At 51.4% G+C, this 20,094-nt stretch overlaps 1 protein-coding gene across 1 annotated transcript in view; it reads left to right on the forward strand.

Annotated features, from left to right (window-relative positions):
* Positions 1–20,094, forward strand: part of ARHGAP33 (Rho GTPase activating protein 33) — a 513,356-nt gene that overhangs the window by 182,358 nt on the left and 310,904 nt on the right. The window contains exons 4-6 of the mRNA XM_030213378.1: positions 212–296; positions 7,660–7,743; positions 14,489–14,491. Coding sequence (XP_030069238.1) covers positions 212–296; positions 7,660–7,743; positions 14,489–14,491 — 172 coding nt within the window. The remainder of the gene's footprint in view (positions 1–211; positions 297–7,659; positions 7,744–14,488; positions 14,492–20,094) is intronic.

Below are 20,094 nucleotides of genomic sequence, written 5' to 3' on the forward strand. Positions count from 1 at the left end.
TCTAGGCACTGTGTATAAAATATGCTTAGTCGGTATTGATTTCCACGCCGATTTCTTTTAGGTGCTATATATAGAATCTCCCCTAGAGTGGGTTATGTGGCTGTGACACTGCCAGTACACAGCCACCCCTTATGCAAGCGTGTGTCTGTGGTTTTCCTGTTCTGAAAGCATTTTCTATTGGATTAGATGTTTCCTTGTTGTTCTCTTATAGGCTTTCCATCACGAAGGGACACTTTCCAAAATTGGCCGAGTGTGCCCATTTCCACTATGAGAATGTGGATTTTGGAACTATTCAGGTAGGAGAATAAAACTGAAAATCATTCTGGAGTTATACAACAGCTCACATAAAGCAAATGTTTGCAGGATCAGGGGAACACTTACCTTCTATGAAAATACTGTGCAGAGTAGCGTACAGTGACCAGCCAGGAGCTGTTTCTGTAGCACATACCTTCAGGGGCGGAGCATATACATGGGTGGAGCATGGGCAGGCCATGAGTGTTTCACCAAGTGATATGTGTAACGTTATCCGTTAGGTGCGTCACTTGACACACACACACAGTAGGTGTGCCATTGATATGGGGTAAGTGGTTGCACCTAGACTGAGGCGTACCCATACTGACTTACACTAGTATTCTATAATGATCCTGTTGTAGAATTGGCGCCCAGCACATGGCATCAGCACCTAAATGGAGGCATCCATTTATAGAATTGTCTATATAATGTGGAGCATCACGCTGAAGTGCCTTATAGGTATTTAAATTAGTGTTGAAAGGTGATAAAACAGATAATATTGGTAGGGTAGGTTTTATGAACAGTGTTTTCTTACAAAAGTCAACCTTTTGTGGCTATAAAATTCAAATTGCTGAACAAGTTCACAGTTTGGAGATAATGTTTGATTCACAATTGTCTTTTGAAATGCATATTTCCTTGTCATCAAGCAGATGCAGCCATTACAGATGGGTTGTGTCCATCAACCAGCAGAGGGAGATAGAGAGCACACTTTTTTCAGTGCCTCATACCAGCTTGCTCCACTGCCTCTCTTCAGTATTCTCTATCTCCCCTAGCAGAGTGGCTGCAGCTTCTTCGAGCTCCATCTAAAATCTGCCTAGAGGTTGCTCCTGTGCTTTTGCCAGTTGTTAGCAGGGGTGTTGGAGGCTATAGCAGCTTCACTTTAAAGGCACATAGGTTCGCCCTTTCCCTGCCTTACCCATACCTCCGTGGATGTGGACACATTGCTTAGCTTTCCCTGTCCTTCCCCACCAACAGTGGATGCAGGCACATAGGTTCGCCCTTTCCCTGCCTTTCCCACTCACCTGAGCCTCCGGAGTTCTATTTACCTCTGCTGTCCTCACAGCGTTAAAAAAAAAAAAAAAAAGTCAGGAACAGAGATACTCGGTCCAGTGAGGTAAGAGTGTTTTCTGACTCCTCCAGGGTGGGCCCGTGATCGGGGCGATTTTGGCGCGAACCGCCATTTTGAATTTTACCGCCGTTTTCGGCGATGGCTGCGGAGACAGTAAAGCGCTGTTCCAAGTGTGGCAAGCGCAGATCAGCAGCGGGGCTCTGTAAATCGTGCTGTACAGACGTTAGAGCCGGCCTGAGCATGGCGAGTGACGATTCTTCGCGCTCTGAGCTGGCAGCGGGCGCCATTTTGAATTTACAACATGGCGCGACCTCCGCTGAGTCGGAGAGTCCTGAGCCCGGGGGGAGGCCTCGGAGTGAGGCTGATATGGGAGCTACTAGCCCTGGCAGAGATCCGGGTGCCCAGGGTGAGTTTTTCTCCCCTGATTTTGTCTTATTAATGCATAAAGCATACATGCTTAAAAGAGCTCTCCCACAAAGCCCGGCACGGGCCTCTTCTAATGCCCCCCCCGGTGGATTCTAGCCTGGGTATGCCCTCTGAGGCGTTATTGCCTGATAATTGGCAGAATATGAAGCGCAGAAGGGCTCATTCCCCTTCAGAGAGTGCTGCACCTCCTTTTTCCCCCCCGTGGTCGGGCTGTGAGGATTTGGAGGACTCTGGCAGGCCTTCATGGTCTGATGAGCCAGAGTCTGGTGCAGAAGTGACTCAGGATCTGGATGATCCCTCTGCGGAGAGGATTTTCCACCGTGATGAGCTGCCAGCGCTTATTTCTGATGCCCTGCAGGCTCCAGGGCTATGGGGCAATTATACCCTCTGAGTGAGGAGCATATGGCTCACTTTGATATGCCTAAAGTGGATGCCCTAGTCACAGCTGTGACAAAGAGAACTACCCTCCCTGTTGAAGGAGGTGCTGCCCTGAAGGATAATCAAGACCGTAGACTGGAATCAGCACTTAAACGGTCATTTGAAATTGCAGGTCTCACTATTCGGGCGTCTGCATGCAGTTGTTATGCTGCTAGAGCCTGCCTGGCTTGGTTGCAACAGGCAGTGGAACAGCCGGGTGATGGAGCGGAGCCCTTTTTAGATGTGGCTCCGCGGATGGAGTCGGCCTTGTCCTTTCTTGCTGACGCTCTTTATGATATTGTCAGAGCTTTGGCTAAACACATGGCAGTAGCAGTGGCGGCTCGCCATCTTCTTTGGCTACGGCATTGCGCGGCGGTTACATGGCCTCTAAGCAAAGGTTGGTGAAGTTGCCCTTTCAAGGCCTTCTCCTGTTTGGTGAGGAGTTGGAGAAAATTGTGAAGGGCCTGGGTGAGGCTAAATCCCAGCGCTTGCCCGAAGATAGGCCTCGGCCTTCCTCTAAGGGTGCGGCGGTCCACTACTCTTACAGACCTCGCTTCCATGAAGCTCGAAGGTACCGCCCGAGGCATTCTGCTGGGTTCACTTCTCGTGCCTGTTTTCAGCAGAGGAACTCCTTTCGCTCGGACAAACGTTCCACAGCCACTGGCTCAAGGCCTGGAGTTCAGGGGTGACCCTCTCAATGATGGTGCGCCGGCCCTCTCCTCGAGTCCTGTCATCGGAGGACGTCTTTCCCTCGTTGCCGAGGAGTGGGCCAACTTTTCCTCAGATCAGTGGGTCTTGGACCTGATCAGAGACGGTTGCAGAATAGAATTCGACGCCCCTGTAAGAGACGTGTTTGTGGAGTCCCGATGCGGTTCTGCCGCCAAACGGGCGGTGGTAGAGGAGACTTTACAAGGTCTGATTCAGATAGGGGCCGTGTCCCCGGTACCTCCCGCCGAACACGGCTGCGGTCGCTACTCTATCTACTTTGTGGTGCCGCGAAAAGGAGGGTCTTTTCGCCCTATTCTGGACTTAAAAGAATTAAACAAGTCCCTGAGAGTGCGGCATTTTCACATGGAAACCCTGCGCTCTGTCATTGCGGCGGTACAGCCAGGAGAGTTTCTCACGTCTCTGGACCTGAAAGAAGCTTACTTGCACATTCCAATTTGGCCCCCGCACCAGAAGTTTCTGAGGTTTGCGGTGATGGGAAAGCATTTCCAGTTCCGGGCCTTGCCTTTTGGCCTCGCCACAGCTCCCCGCACCTTTTCGAAGGTTATGGCGATAGTAGCTGCCTTTCTAAGGCGAGAGGGTATTTCGGGTTCACCTGTACCTGGACGACCGGCTCATTCGAGCAAACTTTGCTGCAGAGAGTCAGCATGTAACAGCCAGAGTGGTCTCAGTACTTCAATCTCTGGGCAGGGTCGTCAATTTGGCCAAAAGTCACCTGACCCCCTCGCAGTCTCTAGAATATTTGGGGGCCAGGTTCGACACAGCCTCGGGGTATGTGTACCTACCCGAGAAAAGGCGGTGCAAGCTTCAGAATCAGGTTCGTCTGCTCCTGAGGATGCCCCGCCCGCGAGCTTGGGACATTGTCCAGCTGCTTGGATCGATGACGGCCACCATGGAACTGGTGCCCTGGGCGAGAGCGCACCTGAGACCTCTACAGTATTCTCTACTCCAAAGATGGTCTCCAGTATCTCAGGATTACCAATGCAGACTCTCTTGGCTCCCTGTGACCCGACTCAGCATGGAGTGGTGGCTCTCAGACAGCATGCTGCGGCGAGGAATGCCGCTGGCGCTCCCCGATTGGTGCCTAGTGGTGACAGATGCCAGTCTGAAAGGCTGGGGCGCACATTGCCAGGGTAAGCATGCCCAGGGTCTATGGACACCCGAGGAGTCGGAGTGGTCCATCAACCGCCTAGAGTTGAAAGCGGTGTTTCAGGCGCTTCTGGCCTTTCAAGTGACCCTGGAAGGATTGGCTGTCAGAGTGATGTTGGACAACATGACAGCAGTGGCCTACATAAATCGACAAGGCGGCACTCAGTGCAGAGCTCTAGCCGCGCAAGCCGAACAAATTTGCCACTGGGCCGAGCTGCATCTTCAGTTTCTGTCGGCAGCTCACATTGCAGGTCAGAGCAACGTGCAAGCCGATTATCTAAGCAGGCATCAGATCGATCCAGCGGAGTGGGAACTTGCAGACGAAGTGTTCCTGCAGATATGTGCCAAGTGGGGCAAGCCCGTGATGGATCTAATGGCGACAAGCTCCAATGCCAAAGTCCCGTGCTTCTTCAGCAGACGGAGAGATCCTCGCGCGGCGGGGGTTGGATGCCATGGCTCAACCCTGGCCTCCGGGCCTACTGTATGTGTTCCCTCCGTGGCCCTTGATAGGGCGAGTGCTCCTGCGGATTCGGCTGCATCCAGGAGAAGTGGTTCTCGTCGCCCCGGATTGGCCCAGGAGGCCTTGGTATGCGGACCTCCGACAGATGCTCATAGAGGATCCCCTTCAGTTACCTCTGGTTCCCAACCTGTTGTCACAGGGTCCGGTGACCAAGGAGGACGCCGTCCGATTTGGTCTTATGGCCTGGCCATTGAGAGGGCGCAATTGAGAGGCAGAGGCTATTCCAATAAAGTAATTACCACTCTCCTGCAAGCCCGCAAGCGTTCCACTGCCGTGGTTTATGCCAGGATTTGGCGCCAATTTGAAGTCTGGTGTGCTTCCAGAGAGCTCACACCCCTGCGGGCTCCTGTCTCGCCGATTCTGGACTTTTTGCAGGATGGTGTACAAAAAGGCTTGGCCTATAATTCCCTGCGGGTGCAAGTGGCAGCATTGGCCTCCCTGCGTGGCAAGGTTGAAGGCGTGTCTTTAGCTGCTCATCCAGATGTGGCACGGTTTCTTAGAGGGGTGCTTCGGCTCCGTCCTCCCGTGCGTGCACCTTGTCCAGCTTGGAACCTGGGGCTAGTGCTGAAGGCCCTTCAGGGTGACCCCTTTGAACCGCTTCGGCGTGCTTCAGAGAAAGATTTGACACTGAAGGCCGTCTTGTTAGTGGCCATTACTTTGGCGAGACGGGTGTCAGAGCTCCAGGTGCTGTCCTGTAGAGACCCTTTTCTGTAGTTTTCAGAGTCCGGGGTCACGGTTCGGACTGTGTCTTCCTTCTTGCCTAAGGTGGTTTCAGCGTTTCACCTAAACCAACCTATTTTCTTGTCCTCCTTTGTCGAGGAGGAGTTTCCAGAATCTTTTGGGCAATTGCACCTGTTGGACGTGCGCAGGACTCTGCTGCAGTATCTGCGAGTTACTAACTCTTTCAGGACCTCTGATCATCTGTTTTGCTATCAGGGCCTCGCAGAGGGTCTCCAGCGTCTAAAGCCACTATTGCCCGCTGGCTTAAAGAATCTATCTTTTCAGCTTATTTGCTTGCCGGCCGGCCTCCGCCTGATGCCTTTAAGGCGCATTCCACTAGAGGAATTTCCTCTTCTTGGGCTGAAACTGGAGCACTCTCTCTTCAAGAGATTTGTAGTGCAGCAATATGGGCTTCTAAGCTCTCTTTTGCCCGACATTACAGGCTGGATGTGGCTGCCAGGAGGGACGCACATTTTGGAGCGCAAGTGCTGGCGCGTGGTATGGCTTGTTCCCACCCTATCTAGGGATTGCTTTGATACATCCCATCTGTAATGGCTGCATCTGCTTGATGACAAGGAAGGGAAAATGAGGTTCTTACCGTGATAATTTTCTTTCCTTTAGTCATAGCAGATGCAGCCATGATCCCTTCCTGTCTGATGCTATCTGCTGTAAATCTATTTCAGGTTCTGTTCGGGTTTCCTGGAGATTCCTTCCTTGGGAGAAAGTCGGAAAACAGTCTTCAGGATTCTTGTTCAATTAAAGGAGGATGACTTAATTCCCTCCAGTTTCATGTTTTGGAGGATGAGTTTATTCCCTCTGGGAGGATGAGTTTATTCCCTGCAGTTATGTCTCAGTGGAGGATGAGTTTATGCCCTCCGGGAGGATGTTTCATTCCCTCCATTCTGAGTTAATGCCCTTTGTTGTAGGGCCATTGTTCACTGTGAGGAAAGCTTATGTTATTCCCATTGCGGTTTGCCATACTGCTTTGGAAGCTTCAAATACTGAAGAGAGGCAGTGGAGCAAGCTGGTATGAGGCACTGAAAAAAGTGTGCTCTCTATCTCCCTCTACTGGTTGATGGACACAACCCATCTGTAATGGCTGCATCTGCTATGACTAAAGGAAAGAAAATTATCACGATAAGAAACTAATTTTCCCATGTAGTGTGGTAAAAAAACCTTTTTTTTTTTTAAATCTGAATGTTGAGCAGACTGAAAAGCTGTATCCCACTGGAGAATTTTTGCTTGGTTATGCAGAGTCTAGTATTCATGGCTTAGATTATTTTAATTTGCTATTTTTAGGGTTACCAGCATCAAGTTTAAAGGGTTTATAGATTATTCAAATACTGCAGCTTGGCTTATGTCTGACTGTTTTTGTGTTTTTAAATATCACCCTGGTTCTGAAATAACTTCACTGGTTACCAATTGGAGAGAGAATCATTTTTAAAATATTGCGTGATAAATAAAGCTTTAAAAACAGGAATCCGATTAGTATCTTTCCATGATGCTTAAAATATACATTCTGGATTGGACACGTCACCTGTCTTTTCCATCCTTGAGGAAGATACATTTTGAAGAGATTCGGAAGGGGGCGTTTTCAATTTCAGGCCCAATAGCCTGGAGTCAGTTGTCCTTGCATATTAGGATGATGACCGATACCACTGTGTTTAAAAGCTTGATGAAGGGACACTTATTTACAAAGGTGTATGAGCAGGTGTTGCAGCTGATGTTTGAATGGATGGCTACCTTTTCGTGTAAGACAGGATATGAACTGGGCATGTTCAATTTTATTGTATCATAATGCTATAAATTTTTAATTATAGTTTATTTTATGTTGTAATTGTGTTTTTTATGATTATGTATGTATGATGTGTGATCCGCTTAGGTTTAAAACAAACTATTAGTATCAAGATCTTAAATTCATATGATAACATACGGGCAGTAGAAGAAAGTACAAAGGTGGAGCATTCTCCATAAATTAAAGAGAAACTCTGAGATTTTGAGGTGCAAGCCACAAATAACGGAGAACTTTAAGTTTGGTAGGGAGATGGCATCAACCCATAATACAAGACTGTATTGCAGAGTTTCCCAAAAGGGTTCACAAAACCAGTATTTGGCATCACAACCTGGGCAGGAGGCTCCATAGAATGTCATTGCCCTGTGCCACCCGGAAGTCGCTTTATGTGGCTGAGTGAATCGTGTTCATGAGTGTAGAAAGATTGTTGAGCGCTGCTGTACTGTTTCTGTCCTGATGTCACTAGATGCCATTGTAGTGTGAGTTCAGTGATGGGAGGAATGCATGAGACTCACAGTGAATAAGACAGCCCTTTCCTATTTCTTCCAGCTCTCATTGTCTCTGGATCGGAGTGAAGATGCTGGAGCTGTTGGGGATGTGGAACTGGAGTTTGTGGTCCAGGTTACCTGTCAGGTATGTAGGTTTTGCCTTCAGTCCATGTTTAATATAGATCATTGGTTTCATTGTCTACAGAAGGACAGTTTACAAAGTTCAATTCAGTAATAAAAGAGGTGAGAGGGTCACACACAGGCTTTCACCATCCCTTTTGTACAAAGCCTTGGTGAGAAAACTAGAGACTTTAGGGGACAGTAAGGAGGTCACAGTTATATTGTTATGTTGAAAGACCATCAGAAGTCCATCAAGTTCAATATCTTCTGGGTACATTCTTTTTTTTTTTTTTTTTACAATCAGGGGGTTGAGAATGTCTGGGGGTAAAATAACTCTCTGCAAATATATTAGAATGGGATGAAACTTGGCACATGAAAAAAAAAAACCAGTAAACAAAACAAAACACAATGAGTTTGAAGATGGTTCAAATCAGACTGGGGGTTCCAGAGAGAGAATTCCCTCCAAAAAAATGACCCAGTGCATTTCTACAGAAAAAGGAATTCCTGCTTACCTGTAATGGGGGGGGGGGGGGGGGGGTTCTCCATAGATAGCAGGAGAATGCAGCCACAATTGTTGGTGAAGTCCTCATATGGATTCTGAGTGTCGGAGCTCTCACCTAGCTATTGTAATTCTTTTGTTTTCCTGGGCTTGTTTGGGAATTTCTGTGCTCAGGTCTGCTCCTCTTCTTTCTTCAGTTGTGTTCCTAGCTGTATCCATAGGAGAATGCTAGGACTGCAGTTTAGGGTTCCTGAAGGCAGACTGATACAGCAGCAAATATAAACTATTACTACTACTACTTATCATTTCTGTATCGCTACTAGATGTATGCAGTGCTGTACACTTGAAGAAACATAAATATGTCTTGAGATGAGGATTGGTCCAGGCAGTAATGGTTAGTGAATGTGTGGGTCAAGAACCAGGTGGCAGATTTAGAGCCCTGGGGTGGACTATATGAGAAGTAGCGGCTTTTAGCCTTCTTTATTTTTAAATGTTTTATTTATAGAATTTATATAACTATAGTACATCAAGCATATAAACCTTGAATAGAAAATAGGAATAAAGATTCAAGAAAAAAGTTAAATTCACTAAGAAGAAATAATACATAAACTCTAGAGGGTGCAAGAATTAGCTAGAAATGCTATAGGGAACAAAATAGGGAAAATAAAATGTTCCATGCATAGAGAGGAGGGCACAAACAGAGGTCAAAATAATATACTATATTAAGCCAACTTACTGTGGTAGAACATTATGAGTGTCTAGAAAAAAACATAGTTGAACAGAATTTAAAAAAAAAACCATACTGCTGGACTTCCGGTGGAACGGGTGGCTAAGATGGCCGCGGCGAATTGAGCTCCTGGAACCCAGTCCCGAACTCCGCCGCATTGGACCCCTTTCGGGTGGCTCTTGAGTTGGTACGATTGAGAGGGTGAAGTGCTTGGACGGGAGGATATCGGGAGTGAGGCGATTTGGTCGCTTGAGAGTGAGGGGAGCGGCGGCGACGGAGAGTACACGTGGCTCCCTTCCCCCATCGGAGTGAGAGCGGCGGCTTGGAGCAGCAGGTTGAAGGGGGGAGCCTGCCGCAAGAGGAGAGGAGCGCCGGATGGTCTGGAGCTTGGCCGGAGACGGGCACTTAGTGGCCTGGTCAGTGCGGGAGACTATAATCTTTTGTCCTCTGGTGGAGATAGGGCCCGGCTGGCAGCGGATCGGCTCCGTGGGTGGTGGTGGTGGTGGCTGCTTGGGAGATGCGAAGGACAGCTGCAGTGTGCTCTCGGGTGAGCTGACGGGGAGTGTGGGCTGCAGTCGAGTGAAGCACAAAGAGCAGGTATTGTTGAGTGAGGAGTGAGCTGGGGAGCTGAGAGCAACGGAGAGGTGCATGAGAATTGGAATCCAAGGGAGAGGTTGGAGCTGAGCAGATAACAGGGACACGTGTGTTACATCTGTGCTCACCTCGCCCTCTGGTGGCCAGAACCAGTGGCTGCTATGGACTATCACCCGTTCCAGATTTTAGCTTAGTCCAGTCCGGATCTTCCAGGCTGCTAGACTTGTCTGTCTTGTTTGGCCCTGCATAGCACCCATACCTGCCTGGTGATTGTTGTAGCTGAGCTCCAGGTGCTGCTGGGCTTATTAGCCATTTTGATACTCTCTGCCTTTGCCTTTGCATTGCGTCTAAGGCCCTGGTATGTTGGTGCTTTGGCACTTCAGCCTGAGTTTTGTTTCCTTGCTCTAGTTCTTGCATGTTCTATTTAGTCTATGTTTAGTGTGAGGTATTGCTTGTTTCCCAGTCTGGTTTGTATGTCTTTGCCTAGTTCTGGGTTTGTCTGTGTTTGTTCCCTGCTTCAGTGGCTGCTTGCAGCTTTCAGTTCAGTCTCTAGCTGTGTTTGTTCCCTGTGTCAGTGGCTGCTAGCAGCTTTCAGTCCTGTCCTTTAGCCTATCCTTTCCCTGCCTTGCTGTCCCTGTTTATGCCTTTTCCCTCTGACCCTCAGTCCCTGTGCTGCCTAGCTGTTATCCAGTCCTGCCCTGTCCAGCAAGTCCTGCCGGCCACCTGAAGCCAGGAGCTCAACTCTTGGTGAAAAGTGGCCTAGTGCAGGGGAAGTTTAAGGGTACTTGTTCTGCTTTAGTCCTGCTTGTTTGCCTCTGCTGCAACTCCAGTCCGGGGTCCAGTCCTGTTCTGCTTAGTCTCCTGTGTGGGGTGGTTTTGCCTGCCGCTGCCGCTCCTCGGCAGTGGTCCAAGGGCTCACAACCCGGTTTCCAGCTTTGAGTACGTGACAACGTGTTCTCATGGAGAGAGGAGGAGAGGAGGAAAGGCGCCTGTTCTGTTACAGCTGGATGATTGTCTTTGGCCAGTGAGGCTGTGAGGAGTAATAATAGACACAGAGCACAGTGAAGGAAGTTATTAGGAGATATGCTGCCGAAAAAGACCTTGGAGCGGTTTCACTATTTGGTGGAGCAAGGAGAGAAGGCGCAACCTGAAATAGATAAACTGGCAGTGCAGGAAGCTAAGATGGCGGAGACAGTGTTGGAAGGGGCAGAGGGCCAGACCTTGGAGGGAGCTGAGGCCCTGATGGAGTTCTCCAAATCCGAAGTGATGGGATGGTTTCAGGATTTAAGAGCAGATATGGCGGGAGTAAGGAAAGACCTGCAGATGGCTATGCGAGACATAAAATCTGAAATTAGAGAGCTGGGGACCCGGGTTGGTGAAATGGAGGAGGATCATGAGGGTCTCAAAGCTGAAGTGGGAAAGCTGGTTAAAAAAGTGGAGGTGCATGGGGGAGAACTTCAGCAGCTTAAGGATCAGATAGAAGATCTGGAAAATAGACCTCGAAGATGTAATTTGAGATTCAAAGGGATACCAGAATTGGACATTTTCAGCAACACCGAGGTGGTAATACGGGAGCTGTGTGAACATTTGTTACAGAAAAAGGGTGAGTCCCAGAAAAGGGAAATTGGTATCCAAAGAGCTCATCGGGCTGCGGGCCCTCAAAGAGGATCTAATCCGAGAGACAATGTGGTGTGTTTTACAGACTATTCCATTAAAGAGCGAATTCTAGCAAAAGCCAGACAGCAGAAGGAAATAGTGTGGAAAAATTGTAAGATTGGAGTGTTTCAGGACTTGGCGTGGTCTACAATTCAGAAGCGCAGATCTTTCCGGGAGGTAACGGAGTATATGAGAACAAAGGGAATACATTATAGATGGTTGTTTCCCTTTGCGGTGTGGTTGACGGTGGAGGGAAAGTCACACAGGGTGAAGACGCCGGAGGAAGCTTGGGAGTCATTACGAGCACTGGGATGTGAGGGGATACCTGAAGAACGAGTGCAAGCAGGAAGATTGGAAGAAGCTAAAAGGTCCACTGCTTGGCAGCGCATGATGGAGCGAGGAAAGAAAGCTTCCTGAAAGGAACTGAGGGAACTATGTTTTGAGCAATGATGTTTTTGAGTAGTTTTAAAGTTTGCTGAATATAGTTGTTTTTGATGCAGGGAAGATGGGGACATGGGTGGTGGAGGAGGAGGGAAAGGCTGGAGGGGAGTTTGAGGTTTGTATTTGTGGTATCTCACAAAGTAGTTGAAGTAGGGGGGCAGTGTAGGGGGATATGATGAAAAGGGGGGGTGAGAGGGTAGGAGGAGTCGTGGGGTATAACTGGGAGTAGGGTGTTTCGGGGGGGTGAACTAGACTGGTAAGGATGGCTGACTCGTTTTCTGGGTCAGACAGGGGGGGGGTAAGGAGAGGGGTGGATGGGGAGGGAGATACGGGGGAGGGGGAGAGAGGGGGATTTACAGGGGAGGAGCGTAGGGGAGGAGTGACGAGTGGGAACCTGGAATGTTAATGGGCTTAATAACCCAGGGAAACGTAGTAGGGTTTGTAAGGAGCTTGCTAGACTGCAGTGGGATGTTATATTTTGGCAAGAGACCCATCTAAGACCGAGAGATGCTCATATGTTGAAGCGAAGGCCTTAGTGGTGATACATCAGGGGAAGGGGTCTAAACGGATGGGGGGGGGGTGGCTTTACTACTACATCATAGTATCATAGTAGATGACAGCAGAAAAAGACCTGCACGGTCCATCCAGCCTGCCCAACAAAATAACTCATATGTGCTACTTTTTGTGTATACCCTACTTTGATTTGTACCTGTGCTTCTCGGGGCACAGACCGTATAAGTCTGCCCAGCACTATCCACGCCTCCCAACCACCAGCCCCACCTCCCACCACCAGAGATGTGGATTTGTGACCAAGCAGGAATTTCGGGATTCTAGTGGGCGATGTGTGGCATTGAGGGGCTGGATGCAGGGGACTGAATTTACTTTGGTAAATATTTATGCTCCCAGTGTGGGGCAGCAGGAGTTTTATAATACATTAGCTGGGGAGCTTCATGGGTTTGTGGGGGGACAGGTGATAGTGGGAGGGGATTTTAATGTTTCTCCTGATGCGCAGTTGGATTTTTATTTATTTTTTATTTTTGTTACATTTGTACCCCGTGCTTTCCCACTCATGGCAGGCTCAATGCGGCTTACATATTGTATACAGGTACTTATTTGTACCTGGGGCAATGGAGGGTTAAGTGACTTGCCCAGAGTCACAAGGAGCTGCCTGTGCCTGAAGTAGGAATCGAACTCAGTTCCCCAGGACCAGAGTTCACCACCCTAACCACTAGGCCACTCCTCCACTGGGGGTGGGGGGCAATGTAGCAGTAAGGGCCGGAAAGCATTGTGGTGGATTGTTGGAGGCTTTTACATGGTCTTCAGCCTAATTACACTTTTTACTCCCATGTAGCACAGTCCTATTCACGAATAGATGGCATTTGGCTTCTTCGGAGAAGTTGGTCAATGAATAAGGAAGCGGAGATTGGAATTATGCAAATTTCAGACCATGTGCCTATGTGTATTAAACTAAAGGGGGTGGGATTTGGTAATAAACACAGTTATTGGAGATTGAATGAGTCATTGTTAGGGGATGAGAGGGTAAGGGAGGAGGTAAGCACTATTCATGAATTTTGGGTTTTGAATGATAATGAGGAGGTGACGGATGAGGTCTTATGGGATGCGTTGAAGGCGGTGGTGCAGGGGGTTTTGATTAAATGGGGGGCGAGGAAGAAAAGGGGCAACACTCTTTGACTCTACGTACCCGTTTGGTGCATTTAGAAAAATTGCATAAAAGAAATCCCACACTACAGATCTGGGAAGAGTTAAAGCGGACGAGGGGAGAGTTGGCCCAATGGCAAATGGAAGAGGTAGAATTTATGAGGACTAAGCTAAAACAAACGTATTTTGAGTTTGCAAATAAATCAGGTGCATTATGGGCTCGTTATTTACGGGCTAGGAGAGTGAGAACGTTGATTCAGAGGGTGCGAGATGGGAGAGGGGGATGGAGGGTTACGGATCAGGGTATCGCAGAGAGTTTCTTGACGTATTATAAGGAGCTATATAGGGCTCCGGAGGGGGCTCGAGCAGGTGATATAAACCATTACTTGGAGGGGATTCCATTAAAAAGTTTAAGTGCTTGTGAACGGGCGCAGTTGGGTGAACCCATTAGGTTGGGGAAGGTGAAGGGGGTGATAAAGAGGTTGCAAAACGGGAAGGCTCCGGGATTGGATGGATACACGGCCCGCTTCTATAAGTGTTATGTGGAGGAGGTGGGGGATTTGTTGGTGCGAGTGGGGAATGGGATTTTGGAAGGGAATAGGTTGTCGGCCTCTATGTCAGAGGCAGGGATAACAGTTTTACCTAAGTCAGGCAAAGATCCTACGGTCTGTGGATCGTATAGACCAATTTCCCTGTTGAATGTTGATGCTAAGATAGTGGCAAAAATTCTGGCCAATGAGTTGGCTAGGGTTATGCTCAAGTTGATTCACATAGATCAGTCGGGATTCATTTAACAGAGACAGGTGGGGGATAGCGTTAGACGTACCCTTCATCTGGTGTGGGAAGCGCAAAGGACTAGAGGTAATACAGTGTTCTCCGAGGACAAGCAGGCTGCTTGTTCTCACGACTGGGTGACGTCCGCGGCAGCCCCCACCAACCGGAAAAGGCTTCGCGGGACGGTCGGCACGCAGGGCACGCCCACCGCGCATGCGCGGCCGTCTTCCCGCCCGTGCGCGACCGCTCCCGCCAGTTCCTTTTTTTCCGCGTCTGGAGAGAGTCGTGCTTTGCCGCTCTCTCTGTTTTCAGCCGCCGGAAAGTCGATCGCGTTTACGCGGATCGTTGTTTTTTCTATTTAATTTTCTGTTACCCGGTTTCCCTTTTCTTTTTCAAAAAAAAAAAAAAAAAAAACCTGAGCGTGTGGAGCACGCGCTCCCTTTTTCCCTCGTTTCCAGCGGGGACGCCGCGTTGCGGCCTAGTGGCCGCACGGTCGTTTTCTTTTCGAGGTGTGATTTTCGCCACCATTGACGACTTTGACTTCGCCGACGCGATTTTTCCGTCGATGTCCTCGAAGGTCCCGAGTGGATTTAAAAAGTGTGGTCGCTGCGGCCGGCCGATCTCGCAGACCGACACCCACGCTTGGTGCCTCCAGTGCCTCGGGCCGGAGCACAATATCAAGTCGTGTTCCCTGTGTCTCGGTCTCCGGAAACGGACTCAAGTTGCGAGGCAAGTTCTGCGGGACCGTCTTTTTGGAACTTGCGCCGGCCCCTCGACGTCGACCTCGACGGCATCGGTATCGACGCCCGGTCCTTCGGTACCGGTATCGATGCCCGAGACATCGGCACGATGGCATCGACCCCAGGAGAACAGGTCCCGTCGGCCCGCCGGTCCGCCGGCGAGGGTGGAGGTGAGCGGCCGCGTGGGCAGTCGGCCCCGGTCATTCCCTCAGTCCACGGGACCGAACCCTGTCTGACCCGGCTCCTCGAGACCGAGGGGGATCGTCCTCCTCCATACCTCCCGGTGCCGGTGACGCGCATCGAAAGAAGGACAAGAAGCGTCGTCACCGGTCGCCCTCGGTGCATCCGGACATCGGAGAGGAGGCGACGCCGAAGCGTCATCGCCGAGAGGAGAGGTCCCCGTCGGTTGTGGAGGTACCGACGCGTCAGGGTTCCGGCACCTCGGTGCCGTCTCCTGGCCCCCATCAGCTTCTGACACCGACACCCCTGCCGGCCCCACCGCCTTTCCCGGCAGCGGGCCTGGACGAGTGCCTCAGAGCCATCCTTCCGGGGATCCTGGAAGGGCAAATGCGCCAGGCTGTGCCGGCGCCGGGGTTGCTTGCGCCCTCGGCGCCGATGTCTGTGGCGCCGGCGAGCTCTAGCCCGGCGCCAGTCTCGACCGCCACGCAGGTGGAGTCCCCGTCGACGTCGATGGAGGGAGCTCCGTCCCCGCCGACGCGGGAGTCCACCGCTCGACGACACCGAGACCTCGGTGCCTCGACGTCGAGCCGGGCCCGGTTCAGGACTCAGCTACATGAGCTTATGTCCGATACCGAGGATGAGGCCTCGTGGGGGGAAGAGGAGGACCCTAGATATTTCTCCTCAGAGGAGTCTACGGGCCTTCCCTCGGACCCCACGCCTTCACCGGAGAGGAAGCTCTCACCTCCTGAGAGTCTCTCCTTTGCCTCCTTTGTGCGGGATATGTCTATTAGCATTCCCTTTCCCGTGGTCTCTGTGGAAGAGCCGAGGGCCGAGATGCTCGAGGTCCTCGACTATCCATCACCACCTAGAGAGTCCTCCACGGTGCCGCTGCACAATGTCCTCAAGGAGACACTGCTTCGGAACTGGGTGCGACCGTTAACTAACCCCACCATTCCCAAGAAAGCAGAGTCCCAGTACAGGATCCACTCGGACCCAGAGTTAATGCGGCCCCAATTGCCCCATGACTCGGCGGTCGTGGATTCTGCTCTCAAGAGGGCACGGAGTTCGAGGGATACCGCCTCGGCGCCCCCGGGGCGGGAGTCTCGCACTCTGGACTCGTTTGGGAGGAAGGCCTACCAATCCTCCATGCTCGTGACCCGCATCCAGTCATACCTGCACTATATGAGCATCCACATGCGGACTAATGTGCAACAACTGGCGGACCTGGTCGATAAGCTCCCGCCGGAGCAGTCCAGGCCTTATCAGGAGGTGGTCAGGCAGCTGAAGGCGTGCAGAAAGTTCCTGTCCAGGGGTATCTATGACACCTGTGACGTGGCATCTCGTGCTGCGGCCCAAGGTATAGTGATGTGCAGGCTCTCATGGCTGCGTGCCTCTGACCTGGACAACCGCACCCAGCAGAGACTGGCCGACGTCCCTTGCCGGGGGGATAACATTTTTGGTGAGAAGGTCGAGCAGATGGTGGACCAACTCCATCAGCAGGAAACCGCTCTCGACAAGCTCTCCCACCGGGCGCCTTCAGCATCCACCTCAGCAGGTGGACGTTTTTCCCGGGCCCGGCAGGCTGCACCCTATTCTTTTGCAAAGCGTAGGTACAACCAGCCGGCCCGAAGGCCTCGTCAGGCACAGGGACAGCCCTAGCGCGCTCGTTCCCGTCAACAGCGTGCGCCTAAGCAGCCCCCTGCGCCTCCACAGCAAAAGCCAGGGACGGGCTTTTGACTGGATCCACGGGAACATAGCCGCCCTCAAAGTGTCCGTACCGGACGATCTGCCGGTCGGGGGGAGGTTAAAATTTTTTCACCAAAGGTGGCCTCTCATAACCTCCGACCAGTGGGTTCTCCAAATAGTGCGGTGCGGATACGCCCTGAATTTGGCCTCCCTGCCTCCAAATTGTCCTCCGGGAGCTCAATCCTTCAGCTCCCATCACAAGCAGGTACTTGCAGAGGAACTCTCCGCCCTTCTCAGCGCCAATGCGGTCGAGCCCGTGCCACCCGGGCAGGAAGGGCAGGGATTCTATTCCAGGTACTTCCTTGTGGAAAAGAAAACAGGGGGGATGCGTCCCATCCTAGACCTGAGAGGCCTGAACAAATTCCTGGTCAAAGAAAAGTTCAGGATGCTTTCCTTGGGCACCCTTCTGCCAATGATTCAGAAAAACGATTGGCTATGTTCCCTGGATTTAAAGGATGCATATACTCACATCCCGATACTGCCAGCTCACAGACAGTATCTCAGATTCCGCCTGGGCGCACGGCACTTTCAGTACTGTGTGCTGCCCTTTGGGCTCGCCTCCGCCCCACGAGTGTTTACAAAGTGCCTCGTGGTGGTGGCGGCGTACCTACGCAGGCTGGGAGTGCACGTGTTCCCATATCTCGACGATTGGCTGGTCAAGAACACCTCGGAGGCAGGAGCCCTCCGGTCCATACAGTGCACTATTCAACTCCTGGAGCTGCTGGGGTTTGTGATAAATTACCCAAAGTCCCATCTCCAGCCAACCCAGTCTCTGGAATTCATAGGAGCTCTGCTGAATACCCAGACGGCTCAGGCCTTCCTTCCCGAAGCGAGGGCCAACAACCTCCTGTCCCTCGCTTCGCAGACCAGAGCGTCTCAGCAGGTCACAGCTCGGCAGATGTTGAGACTTCTGGGTCATATGGCCTCCACAGTTCATGTGACTCCCATGGCTCGTCTTCACATGAGATCTGCTCAATGGACCCTAGCTTCCCAGTGGTTCCAAGCCACCGGGAATCTAGAAGATGATCATCCTCTCCACCAGTTGCCGCACTTCACTGCTCTGGTGGACCATCCGGACCAATTTGACCCTGGGACGTCCATTCCAAATTCCGCAGCCCACGAAGGTGCTGACGACGGATGCATCTCGCCTGGGTTGGGGAGCTCATGTCGATGGGCTTCACACCCAAGGTCTGTGGTCCCTCCAGGAAAAGGATCTGCAGATCAACCTCCTGGAGCTCCGAGCGATCTGGAACGCGCTGAAGGCTTTCAGAGATCGGCTGTCCTGCCAAATTATCCAAATTCGGACAGACAATCAGGTTGCAATGTATTACGTCAACAAGCAGGGGGGCACCGGATCTCGCCCCCTGTGTCAGGAAGCCGTCGGGCTGTGGCGCTGGGCGTGCCAGTTTGGCATGCTCCTCCAAGCCACATACCTGGCAGGCGTAAACAACAGTCTGGCCGACAGACTGAGCAGAGTCATGCAACCGCACGAGTGGTCGCTCCATTCCAGAGTGGTACGCAAGATCTTCCGAGAGTGGGGCACCCCCTCGGTGGACCTTTTCGCCTCTCAGACCAACCACAAGCTGCCCCTGTTCTGTTCCAGACTTCAGACACACGGCAGGCTAGCGTCGGACGCCTTTCTCCTCCATTGGGGGACCGGCCTCCTGTATGCTTATCCTCCCATACCTTTGGTGGGGAAGACCTTACTGAAGCTCAAGCACGACCGCGGCACCATGATTCTGATAGCGCCCTTTTGGCCCCGTCAGATCTGGTTCCCTCTTCTTCTGGAGTTGTCCTCAGAAGAACCGTGGAGATTGGAGTGTTTTCCGACTCTCATTTCGCAGAACGACGGAGCGTTACTGCACCCCAACCTTCAGTCTCTGGCTCTCACGGCCTGGATGTTGAGGGCGTTGGGTCTGTCGGAGGGTGTCTCCCGGGTCCTGCTTGCCTCCAGGAAGGATTCCACTAAAAAGAGTTACTTTTTCAAGTGGAGGAGGTTTGTCGTTTGGTGTGAGAGCAAGGCCCTAGAACCTCGTTCTTGCCCTGCACATAACCTGCTTGAATACCTTCTACACTTATCAGAGTCTGGCCTCAAGACCAACTCAGTAAGGAATCACCTTAGTGCGATTAGTGCTTACCATTATCGTGTGGAAGGTAAAGCCATCTCTGGAGAGCCTTTAGTCGTTCGATTCATGAGAGGCTTGCTTTTGTCAAAGCCCCCTATCAAGCCTCCTACAGTGTCATGGGATTTCAACGTCGTCCTCACCCAGCTGATGAAACCTCCTTTTGAGCCACTGAATACCTGCCATCTGAAGTACTTGACCTGGAAGGTCACTTTCTTGGTGGCAGTTACTTCAGCTCGTAGGGTCAGTGAGCTTCAAGCCCTAGTAGCTCATGCTCCATATACCAAATTTCATCACAACAGAGTAGTGCTCCGCACCCACCCAAAGTTCCTGCCGAAGGTGGTGTCGGAGTTCCATCTTAACCAGTCAATTGTCTTGCCAACATTCTTCCCCAGGCCGCATACCCGCCCTGCTGAACGTTAGTTGCACACATTGGACTGCAAGAGAGCATTGGCCTTCTACTTGGAGCGGACACAGCCCCACAGACAGTCCGCCCAATTGTTTGTTTCTTTCGACCCTAACAGGCTAGGGGTCGCTGTCGGGAAACGCACCATCTCCAATTGGCTAGCAGATTGCATTTCCTTCACTTACGCCCAGGCTGGGCTGACTCTTGAGGGTCATGTCACGGCTCATAGTGTTAGAGCCATGGCAGCGTCAGTGGCCCACTTGAAGTCAGCCACTATTGAAGAGATTTGCAAGGCTGCGACGTGGTCATCTGTCCACACATTCACATCACATTACTGCCTCCAGCAGGATACCCGACGCGACAGTCGGTTCGGGCAGTCGGTGCTGCAGAATCTGTTTGGGGTGTAAATCCAACTCCACCCTCCAGGACCCGAATTTATTCTGGTCAGGCTGCACTCTCAGTTAGTTGTTCTTCGTAGGTCAATTTCTGTTGTACCCTCGCCGTTGCGAGGTTCAATTGACCTGGGTTCTTGTTTTGAGTGAGCCTGAAAGCTAGGGATACCCCAGTCGTGAGAACAAGCAGCCTGCTTGTCCTCGGAGAAAGTGAATGATACATACCTGTAGCAGGTGTTCTCCGAGGACAGCAGGCTGATTGTTCTCACCTACCCTCCCTCCTCCCCTTTGGAGTTGCGTTTTCATAATTTTTGCTTGTCATACAACTGGCGGGAGCGGTCGCGCACGGGCGGGAAGACGGCCGCGCATGCGCGGTGGGCGTGCCCTGCGTGCCGACCGTCCCGCGAAGCCTTTTCCGGTTGGTGGGGGCTGCCGCGGA

The sequence above is a fragment of the Microcaecilia unicolor genome, chromosome 8 (genome assembly GCF_901765095.1).
Source record: "Microcaecilia unicolor chromosome 8, aMicUni1.1, whole genome shotgun sequence".
Lineage (NCBI taxonomy): Eukaryota > Metazoa > Chordata > Amphibia > Gymnophiona > Siphonopidae > Microcaecilia > Microcaecilia unicolor.